This window comes from Neodiprion pinetum, chromosome 2 (genome assembly GCF_021155775.2).
Source record: "Neodiprion pinetum isolate iyNeoPine1 chromosome 2, iyNeoPine1.2, whole genome shotgun sequence".
Lineage (NCBI taxonomy): Eukaryota > Metazoa > Arthropoda > Insecta > Hymenoptera > Diprionidae > Neodiprion > Neodiprion pinetum.
This window is the reverse complement of record NC_060233.1, coordinates 118,287-130,898: the sequence shown is the minus strand read 5'-3', so window position 1 is coordinate 130,898 and position 12,612 is coordinate 118,287. Positions and strand designations below refer to the sequence as shown.

At 36.9% G+C, this 12,612-nt stretch overlaps 1 protein-coding gene across 2 annotated transcripts in view; it reads right to left on the bottom strand.

Moving 5' to 3' along the window:
* The window catches only part of LOC124211195 (dendritic arbor reduction protein 1), a 78,466-nt gene continuing 65,854 nt past the window's right edge, over positions 1-12,612 (bottom strand). For both annotated transcript variants that reach the window (XM_046610008.2, XM_046610009.2), the window contains exon 4: positions 1-7,234. In XM_046610008.2, the coding sequence (XP_046465964.1) occupies positions 7,041-7,234 (194 nt within the window). In that variant the 3' untranslated portion in view covers positions 1-7,040. The remainder of the gene's footprint in view (positions 7,235-12,612) is intronic.

Below are 12,612 nucleotides of genomic sequence, written 5' to 3'. Positions count from 1 at the left end.
CACGTGATGTAGGTTTTTAATCATACCTTAACGATGGATTACAACAATAACAGTGGCATGGTCTTACAAAAATCACCCATGTAGAACAATTTGACGGTATAGAAACCATTTTGCAGCTTAACAATTACATGCTATGTACACACACACACACATACATATATATATATGCATATATGGCAATGTTACACAGTGGTGGCATATAAAATAAATTTATATCACGCCATTTTGATTATTCAAGTGCTATAATTAAAATACAACGGACTTGTGCGTCTCCATACACACAATTATATGGTGTATCGATTTGTTAGTACATATGATTCTTAAAATTCGTTAACAAGTAGGTACTTGCAACGATTATTACGAGGCATTGTATGTGTGACGAACGAAGATTTTGTACAAATTGTATTTACCGTCGACTATTATACATATACATATATATTATAAAGATATGTTGCCGCCGCCGCCGTGTCAGGAATCCAGGAAGTCCGCCCTTCTTCACACCGCCCACCCTCCCCGCACCAATATAGAATATATATATGCAAAGTTTTTTCCAGCGATCCACTGAGAGAAGAAATTGCTTCAATCAAGAAAAACTTACTTGGATCAAATAAATTTCGTTAAATGGTGCTATTAACATATTTACTTAGATCAAAAAAACATATTTTAACTTGATAATATATTTGATTGAATCAAATAAATATTTCTACTTAATTATAATGACCATTTGATAGAGTTCAAACAGTAATTGTATGGAATAAATTTTCCAATTCTTGTATCTAGTTGATGATTATAGTGAAGCATGAATGCATTGTTTCGCTCCTGAAACAAATGCTTGAATGGAAATAATTGTCTTTTTGTAGTCACGAATTATTTTCATTAACTAGAAAAACTATTCCTTGATATAAAATAATATTTTTTCGATCCAATATTTTTTTATTTTGAGGAAACCGTTTATTGTTTGTTTTTTTTTGTTTTTTTGTACTGCATAAATATCTGAGGTCATTAATCAGTGTGAAGTGTATGAATTTCAAAATTTTTGCATCAGTGAACACCACTGTCGACGGCCCCATCGAATAAAGTACAAATCGATGGCGGAGAACAAAACCTCATCTCGACATTTCGTTCAAAAACATCGTACGTTTTCGGAGATCACTTTGGGCAAACGATGTTATTGGATAAAATTCTGAGATGGAGTTTTGTTGCTTTCATTGTCAGCCGTCGAACTCTGTCACATCAATCGAGAATTACAACGCTAAACCGGTCATATAAACGATTGAAACTATACTTCGAAGATGAGAGAACCTGCCACGTATCGGTCATTTGTCGAACTATCATAATTATATTAAACTATTGCATCAAATAAGAATTTACTTGTCACAATCGCAATGGCACTACTGAGTATAAAAATTAATATTTACTTTTAAATATTGATCTATATTATCCCGCTTACTTGGATTGGTAAAATTGTTCTCTCGTCAAATAAGCAATTTATATGAAAATATTTTTTTAATTCACATAAACGGATGGTCCACTTACGCGAAATATGGAGTCTTACAATAAAGTACTAATTTCTGGAACGAAGTAACTATCTTCATTGGGTTACATTGCACGATTTTGAAAATCTCTCTCACCCGATTCCAGTGAATATTTTTGAAATCAACTGTTTCTAATAATATAATCTGTTTCTTGAAATAAATATTTGTTCCTGAACTATCGGTTATTTCAATTTGTTGTCTGAATATTCATTTCTTTCCAACACGTATAGACATGATCATTATACGTTTTTGAATTAAAATAGGTTTCACTCATTTACCAAACTTTTGTAGTCTTTATCCAAGTTAGTGTTTCCTATATAGATCAGTTTGTAGTAATTCAATTGCTGCAAGCTAATACGCATTGTCTATGAACTCGAAAATCATTGTTCAAATAAAAAATATACCGCGCTGTATAAAATTATTTTTTTCCTTCAACGTTCACATTCATTTAAATGAATATAATCCATTTCAGTCAAGTACATATGAATTTGTTATAAGAAAATTCATTATAAATGAAGAGATTTACTGAAATCAACGAATTTTTTCTCTCAGTTGACTCGTGGATATATCCGGAGGGCTGTTTAAATGCGAAAATACACGCCGATCGGTTTCTTCATCTGATGCACAAATTAGCGCCGTCCGGACAGTGAGAAATACATAACCGTATGTTATAAAAGAAGTTTTAAATATCCAAAGTTGTATTATTAAAACAGCCAAATCGAAAGCATTTAATCTCAATGACAATGATTGCGATTACGAAGACTCATTCCACCGATATGATAAAAAGAAGATCGAGGTGAGCCGACTCGTCTCGTCATATACATATAGCACGAGGGTATCACCGATAAATCAGTATACCTCACCCTGTCCCGTGAATTCGTATACGTTTGCCTATAAAATGTAGGATTAAAACTAAGCTGAAAAAACATTATCGCTCGAATTCGGTATGCGTGGCCAAAACTCTTATACTTGAACCCAATTGTTAGTGATCCGTCAACGGAACGTCAATGGCATTGGAACATTAACGAGTGTTAGGCTAGACGCAGACATCTGCAGATTTCCGTTGCGTTTTGAATTAGATTCGACTGCATGCACCGTAAGAAAAATACGGCGCGGACTTCTATAGACGAAAATTTACTGTCAATCTAACACCATCCTATGTCGATCTGACGCTATCCGATGTTGAATTACCAAATTGACCGTAAAAATTTCTCTATAGTAGTCCACATCGGCCCATTTTAGTCAATTTCAACGTCACCATTTTTGCAGTGTGGTATAAACGTGGCGGATTGAATAACAAATGTTTGACGAAATTATATGTATACCTATCGTCATTAAGTAACTACAGTCTACGGAAGGATGCCAGCTTTAACATGGAATTTGGCGTATCAGAAAAATTGAATCGTAAGTACAACCGACCATTCAAAGAATCGATAATAAGTATGCATTTCATAGTGCTGGTCAACATGGCCAACCAACGGTTTAACATTAATGTCTTATATTTCTCCATCTCACGCTTTAGGCGAAGATAGAAAACCCAGCGCTGCCGATGAAACACTTATCAACGTATGCCTTTACCTGCGATCGTTATCAAATTGCTAAGAATACCAACTCGCATTTCGGCTAGTTTGCTCTCCGAACTATCGCGAAAAAATAGTTTCGGGCTGGTTCTTTTTAATAAGATATGGTTACTCAATACCATTACTTATAGTGTAAGTATCAGCTTGTAAGTAGGGGAGAGCCGGGCAGAATGGGCCCCTTAACGAAAACATGATGAATTTGTTTTGTTTTGGCCTAAAAATAATTTTTAACGTATAGGGCCCATTTTGCCCGGCTCTCCTCTGTCTATTATAGTCACAGCTTCTATGTACGTAAATGTGTCTGCAGTACATTAAAAAATAATAACACACGACGCGAAGACTACATAAGATATAATTTCATGTTATACATGAGCATAAATTAATGTACATATCGAATTAATTTTTGTGCACAAGTCTCGACATACTGTATATATATATATATACGTATCGATATATAATACATACGTTACATTGTTAAGTTATACGTGCTATGATACATACATATTTCTGGTTGTGGAAAGCTACTTCCCATCGGTCTCACCTGAATTTTTCAGTAATACGCAGCCGGATAAACTATTCATTTGAGTAGGAGCTGATAGAAAATGCAAAGAGCACAGATAAATTTTTGTCTGCCCCGGACACAGAAATATTTGGATAAGGCAACATGATATGTTGGACTTCTAAGGGTAAGTTACGTTTTTTTCTCGTGTATCTCTAATGCATCAATTGAACTTACGTTGATTTAACATTTTTCGACATAAGTAGTTAATACTTTTTGATTGTTAATTCTTGAAGATTTATGAATTCGTTCGAATCAATTGTCCATGAGAGCTCCATGATCAAGTGAATAATTTCACGGAGTACTTTAGGACGGTATAGGGCTAGTTACGAGTAATGCGTACTCGCTTGTCCTCAACTTAACTTTTCCTACACTGAGAAAAAAAAGTTATTAGATTTAATAAATATTAATTGATGCAAATAATCCATGCGTTTGTATAGTCCTGAGAGCACATTTATTCCCAGCGACAAATTATGTAGTTTTCAATTTAAAAAAATCATATTCAGGACCAATGAAACATAATTTAACTGAATTAAATAAAAACTGAGCGGCAAAACTCACTGAGTTGCTCTTCTGGTTTGATATTTTTATCTAAACGCTGCATACTTGATGCCAAACAAACTGTACCTCCACTCAAATAATGTTTACAAGGACCAATCACAACGACTAACCTCGTATTTGGATTGAAAATGTATTTAAATAATTCAACGATTTCTTTAGTATTTGATTATTATGGATATATAAATTTAGATATACCATAAATATAGTGTAAGTATCGCTCGGTTACATATTTTTATCATTTTTTTTCACTACGATATGCTATTGTTATTGACTGCCACCAAACAAGTGTAGTAGCGTCACTTCAAAATAGTTTTTAGAAAACGTAGATGGATCAAAACCATAACCCAATATATCGCATCGCATATAGTTGGCTGATTAAGAGTAATGTGAAGGATTCGAGTATATAAACATCTTTGATACTACTTTTCAAGCAGGAAAGCTTGCCGTCTAGTGACCGGAATTTTTACTACTACGAATGAATTATCATTTCGGTTGAAAACAGTGAAACATGCACGTCAAAAAATCAGAAGATTATCGAATCAACAAAAATTTTGTTTCAGTGAAATAATGTCCAGTTCTTAGAAACAATGATTCATTTATACCAAGCGCGTATGCAATTGTGTCGAGAGTTCTTGAAATCAATTTCAAGTGTATATTTGCAATTTTCAACTACACATGATTGTTTAAAACTCAGAAAACTTGTACTTCATTGTATTATTTAATAACTTGAATTAAATGTGCTACACATAACAACTCAACAACTCTTACCTGATTCCACTCAAACATATCCTCATTTACTTGGATGGAATTTGTTTTTTTGTTTGAAGTAGCTATAGGTATAATCTGATGAACAAAATAATTTTCTTAAATGAATATCAAAACCTGTCTTGTGAAACAAATTCTTGTTTCAACATATTAAACATTTCTTTGATCATAGTTATCATTGATTATATCGGACAAACATCACATTGAGCCAAATATGTTTACTATCTGGCAATAACGTTCATATTTCAGCAAGCGTGGGATTGTTATTTCCAATCCCTCGGTACTTCTGAACCGATGTGTTCACCGGTTAAAGTACTATTTTTCCACAAATTAAATGATGTATTGTTGATTGAAACGAAGTATTCGTTACGAAATTTTCAGTTTAATACTATGAAATAAATATGTACTTGTTTGAAATACATTAAACTCGAAAGCATATAGCATTTAAATCAATGCATCAATATTTTTCGTTCAACTAAAAAGTGGTTATTCTGAGTGAGAAATTGTTGGAACCAAATAAACTGGAAGTGAGAAAAATTCGTTGTTCGGTTCGATAACTTTTTTTTCTCAGTGTACCTACGATTTTTCAGCTTTCACTGAAAGTGATCATTCTAACTGTTGAAAAATTCGTACCATCAGCTACGAATGCGAACACATACTCTTGAATTTATTTCTTATAACAACATAACGTACGGCACTCTGCTTGAACTCCTGATTGACTTGTACATCAGGGCACGACAAACTTGGTCACCTCGGGATATCTGCACATTATACCTTCATTCTTCATGTGAATACAATAATACAGTTGTTACGTTTAACGTGAAAGTTAATTTTTCTGCTTCAGAAATTGATGAAAAAAATCACGGGATCACTGTGATATCCGAGATATTGGTGGTATAGTATCGGTAGGTCGTTGTTGTTTAAAGAATTCGCGAGTATATGTATACCTATATATTTACATATTTCGCACATTTTTGTGTAGGTGTGTATAATATAAACCCATGTACACTTGTCACTTTGACCAGCAAGAATTCGTCGTAAAGACAGTTATTTTGATTTTCGGCCTGTCTTGTCCGCGGGCTTGGAAATTTTGACAGAATTACGGTCGACGGGGCTTGGTAAACTTTGGTAACTTGACTAGCGTAGTACATCATATAATAAACAGGACCGGTGTAACAACTACTCTCATGTGGATTTTCATTGATCAAAAACAGCTAAATGCTCTTCTATAAGGAAAAAAAAAATATATGAATCTTAAAAATAAGGAATCCTTTATCAGATTATCACGAGATGAAAAATGACTTATCGATAATAATTGGGAAGTGATCTAATAACATTATACACCTAATTTACAATCTGTTTCTTGATCTATCCATTTTTGATTATCGAAATAGGTATCACCCGATAAAATATCATATCCAATAGGTACATCATTATAAGATATACGAATCTCTCCACTTGGTTTTGATCGATCATCAAATTCCCAAGCCCTCCGAAGGGAATTCTGCGCGCGGCGTCAAACGTGATATTATTGTGCCGGCGATTCAGTTTCTAACTGTGGCACCCTAACATTAAAGCGACTACTGTAATGCATATATATATATATGTGTGTAGTTGGTGTCACTAACAACAAGAAAACGCGTGAAAGTGGAGTCACTCGCAGATTGAAACCGAAAATCGGAGTGTATACGTGTTACGTACATGTACACATAATGAGTTTCGAAGCTTGTGTAATTATACTGGCACCCAACGGTCTCCATACGAGGAGTGATACCCCAACCACATGGGCCGGCGATAGTGGCCGTTTTATAAGGCACAATGCGTATAATATTACAGGTGTGTACGATGTACTATGTAGTACTGGATAAGGTTCTTCGGTACGAAGAATTTGCTACTCGACGGCTGCGCTGCAGCCCAAACCCACGTCCGTGGTTGTACAGCCTAATCGCTGCTGTCCGATGCAACGGGAGGCACTTTATTCCAAGTTCCTTATACTTCTGTAATGCGACATATGAATGATACCGTTCCGTACCACGGTTATCACTTGGCATGCTGTTTTGGGAGATGGCGTTTCATGTGAAGAGCAAGGTGATCGCTGCGCGCAAACGAACGTTCGCAAACGGCACATTTGAATGGCTTGGCTCCGGTGTGCTTTCGGTAGTGACGCGTCAATTCGTCGCTGCGGGCGAATCTCCACTCGCATTCTGGCCACTGGCATTGATACGGCTTTTCACCTGCAACCAAAGTAACAATATCTTTATATTTCTATACATTTTCACTGCATTACACGAGTACGTTGAGCTTGGACACCGGGGCATTCCGACACCGAAATTCTTTGGCTCTGGAAACAATGAGAAGCACACAGAAAAATCACTCGTATTTCTAGCTATCTCATAGTCCTTTTTACCTTGTGTAATTTTCCGTAAGGCGTACGAGGATTCGAAATCCTTCAGTCGCAGCTATATATCACATTTCTACCTTCCAAACTTTTTGGATTCATATTCAGTTTCCGATTTTACTCATTATCAGCTCTCAAGATATTATTATCACAATACGGAATGAGACCGCGTTTGAAGAAGTCTTGACGTTCGAAAGTGATAACCATCTTTTAGGAGGATCGCGTTACTCCAAGTTTTAGAATATTTATTTTCGTTTCCTTTCTCCAAAACTGGTGAGATAATAAATCGATGGTAAATATAACGATGTATAATCCGGACGATGAAAGGCATTCACGCGACGGCTGATATTATAGGTACTTCAAAAATTCGTTCTTCAGTTACGGTCTATGATCAATTTATTTTGCTCAACGTGTCGACCAGGCTTGGCCGGTCATCTTCAGGCTACAGGAAACACATTCTCCATATATCATTACTAATTGATTAACTATTCAAAACTGAATGTATAAAGTACGCCGTAGGCACAAGCTTTGACGTTACGTTGCTAGGTAGCAAGGATATTTACCATCGCAACTACAAGATCTTATCCCAATAGTATAAGAATTGCGAGATTGCGAAATATGTTCAACAGGTTGAAAAAGAAACAAGCTTCTAGTTCTATAGCAATAACTTACCTACGTATTTATGAAAACTCCATATCGCACATGGTGTGTTATAATAGGAATATACATGGTGATGGAGTGAACGCAATATTGTTACAGGAAAAACGACATTCCGTTGTAACGTGCAGTGGTATTGATACGTGACAACTGATTGGAGTACAAATACTCAGTCAGCGGTCATTTTCAAACGTATTCGGCAAATTCAGAATATAAATGGCTAAGATTTTGAATGCCATTCAGTTTATTATCAGTCTGTCAATGTGAATCATTATATTTTTTTTTTTTATTAACCTTTACTTACTTAACCCGGTACTCGTATTCCGTAACATCATGGAAATAACCCGGAAATAATGAATAAAATTTTATTGGAAGGTGTGCTTTCAACATTTCCTCTATATTTACTACGACACATGACGTTTCCTAATCTTATGGTTTGCTTACGATGAACCTACCGATAGAGATACGTGCAATGGAATTCGGGAATTGGACCTGGCAACGCCGAGCCGCGAAGAACGATGAGGGGGTATCTAGAATAAGTATTGGGCAACCGACTACGGATTGAGCTTGTAAAGCGGAAAATGGGGGAAAATCTGTGATGGCCAAGTACATATGAAGTATGTACCATACACCGAGACCTGCATCCGCGTTTAAGCTTCGATTCTCCGTTATACCCGTGCTAAAGCTATGTGAGCTATCGTTTGCCGCACGATATCAGTCGACTTCGTTAAACGAAGCCATTAGCGAACAATGCCGCTGCTCTCGGCGATTGTCATAGTGGTGAGCACAGGTATGCGTAGTTACATAGCGCGGCATACCCACATGGTAAAAGTAAATTGTATATGTGTGTATACTCTATACACATAAAGTTGAATGCGGTATATTAATGTACCCGTGTGCTGCAAGCTGTTCACTTCGGGACTACAGCGCGGTGACCTTTAACTGTACATGCATGCTTTGATGCTTTCCACTCGCGTTCGAACGGTGGTTCATGATGTATTTTACTCTACGATATACCTGGTGAGAAGACATTACCAATGGATTGGAGGCTTAGAAATACCACTTCACGGGCCGTATACACGACACGTTCGCCACCTTTGCCACTTTATGCTCAGAAACAATTCAACGATGAGATCGCAAGAATATTATTTGAGAACCTCGGATATACCCTATATACCTATTGCCTATCCAACGATGACGAAAGGGAAAGGACGGATGTGCACTTTCGCAAATCGATGATATACAGTTGGAAGTGGATTATGTAAAGTCAAGAGAACAAACAACATTCTGTACTGTCTGAGTATCTGCAATAAATATTACGGACGTCACCTGACTCAACGTCACCTGATACTGGTCTAATTTTGGGTTTAATTATAAGCCACGAAATAAATTGTAACGATCGATGAGCACGTACTTGTCGTCCCCGATATGGATTGAACAATGAATGCGACCCAGAGACTCTCGAGTATCGTATGAGAGTTTGGCATCAGACTCGAGTAGGCAAGGGTTTCCTACGATTGTACTGACCGATGAATGACACAAGGCATTTCATTATTGAAAATGGCAAGACCAATCACTACCATTCAACTCGCTACTAAAAGTTCTTAGTCGAGTGTCCGGTAATGTGACCCAGGTATCCGAATGACAGCTTAAGGGCCACGGGAAAGTATGCTACTGTAGTCGGAGTCATACCATACGTCATGGTAGGCGTTGGTTTCTCGAGAAGACGATCTCAACCGAATCGAGTGCCTATCCCTAACATTTTGGCTTTTCATATTTTCACTAGGCATATACCGGATAGAGAATTTGCGGCATATTTGGATACCGGATATACGTTGATAGATTATTGCCGGATACTGGATATCCCGAATTCCAATAACGAAAATTTTGGTGGGGGTGAAAAGGTAGAATGTCCGCGTAATATAAAAAGTAGCGAATTTTCAGAGTTGAAAATTCACTTCGTAGAATTTTTGACACAGGGAAAGACCTGGTATACTTAAAGGTCAGAATGTAGGAAGATCAACGTATAGAAAGTTAGACTACAGAGTCGTCAGAACGAATGAGTACATATCGAGCTAAGATACATATAATCGCAGGATCCTGACGATTCTCTATTTAGGCTTTCTAAACTTTGACCTTTCTACGTTTTAACTTTTCTGGATTTCGATTAGCTGCATTCTGAATTCGATGATTCTAACGGCGTTAGAATCATCTTTGAATATCACTTGATCGCCGAATTCCCGAAAATATCTGGTTTTCATCGAGTTCTATTAGAAGGGTCTAATATTTTTTAAAAAAAGTTTCACTCACCATTTCTCTGCATATCAGAATCAATATCTACAATTGTCGGGAGATCCATTATTTATTTCAACAATTATTCTCCAGAGACAAAGGAACTAAACTTTTTGACGTCTTTCAAATCAGCAATGCAAATAGAGTTCGTTTCACTGAAGTGATAAGGTTGACTCACTTGACTGATTGACGACATTTGATCCTCGTGTGCTGTAAGCAGTACCTCCTTATACATATAACTTATTTGAATTTCTATGAAATTTAAAAAAATTATATGACGCGAAAAACGTACTTCAATGAAGAAGTATAAAAAAATAATACAGAAAAATAAATAAATTATGAATTTTTTTTGTAAAATTAGCCATTTTTTTATTTATTTTTTTTTTTATTGCATTTTTTTCACTATACTTAAATTAAATTTTTAACCATATTAACTACACGATCCTTTGAACTAAGTATTCAATATGTTCCAAAAAAAATTTTACGTAAAAATGTTCAAAAGTTTAGTGTTTATAACATTTTTTTTGTCGCTGCGGTACGAAGCACCCCAGTCTGGCAGGCACGTGATTCTACAAAAGTGTGGCATGTAAGGGTTAAAATTGTTAACTCGAAGAAAAAAAAGAATATGGTTTTAGAAATCCCCTAATCTGACCTCAAATTGCATTGAACAAATAATTTTCCACAAATCTGGGTTGGAAAGGTATAAACCTTTTCAAGTAAGTGGACAAGAAACAACGTATTTCAATTTCTTGTTGTGCTGCTCAATTTCATGTTTGTTCGCTACTCTGATCTCTACCGATATGATTGTTTTACCGAATATTATTGTTATCCAGCTATCCGTCCGGATGATAAAAATCAAAGGTGATAAACCAGATACCGGATAGACATAGGATATCCGGTGCGTCTGAAAATTTTCATTCATTAAAACTTCGTCAAAATTCTTTTTCTTTCTAACTCCAGTATGAAAGCCTGTAATTTGTACTTTATCTGCCTTCACCAACCAATAATTGCTTACCATGTCGTGATATTAGAATACCCGTCATCACTCACGACGTTCAATATTCTCGCGTATTTCATATGCTGTGTAGAATGCTTGTTCGGGGCGTTCTAGGAAATAGCGATCAATATGGGAAGTTGACATTTCAGATTTGCCCTAGATTTTTCTGTGCGATCGTGCTGGTCGAAAAACGAAGCCTACTTGTTGGAAACAATAGTTATTTTTGTGAAGAATGCGTATAAAATTTGGATTTGTCGACGAGTGTGTAGTGCCGCACGAACCGAAGGCGAGTTTTCTTTAGAGTAAAAGTTTGATAATTTTCATCAAAGGTATGCATTTGGGGGTTACATGTATGTTTTGACTTGAAATCATCATTGATGCGAGATCATGCATCCAATTAACGCTATCAGGTTCTTCATCAAGCAGTCATATATTTTGTGTGATGGTTAATTGGACGATAAATCGATGCCAACGGTTTCAACAATGCGATATGTTTCTTCTCCTTTGCAGGAATATAGGTATTTCCATCTTTGTGTCGTGAATTAAACACTCACTGTGATGATACGTTCTCCCGGTTAAAAGGCGGAAAGAGCGCAATCGGGGGGAATATTCGGTGTCCGTTGTTTGCAGGCAACATATAGGTACCTACACGCACGCACACACACCTATGATAGCTATAGATCGCATATAGAGCGCGTGAAGACCGCATGCCCGTGAGTTGGGTGAGCTGTGTCGTCGGCCGGGCGCCTCGCTGAACGAACGGTACGCCCACGTTCTCTATGGTCATTCCCCCCGAGCCACCTCGCCCTGCGCAACCGAAGTGAAAAGAGAGAAGCCGAGAGGAGATGAGAGACTTCGCCAACCGGTCTCCTTTCTATGCACCCGTACAACTCGACGTAGCACTACACCACAGGCTTCTCGCTGTACAACTACAAGGCATACCTAGCATCCAGCTACGGCACACAATGCGCCGCGCAATTCCGATCATTGATATTATCCGTGAAGTATGAATCCTCGCCTTCCATCCTTTGCGCATTTCCCTCTCCTCCCTTCATCCACGGCCAGCACGTCCAGCCAAATTTTTCGTTTCACTCTTTCTTGGGAACCAAAGTGGACCTCGGATCGCCTGTATGATAAGGCCATATGTACGATGTACCAAAGTCAATTTTTCACCTTTAAATAATCCATTTCACCGATACGCGCACGTGTAACTTGTGATTTCGTGATAGGTGTATTCGTATATGTAACCTACTTGTAATAATTGCAAC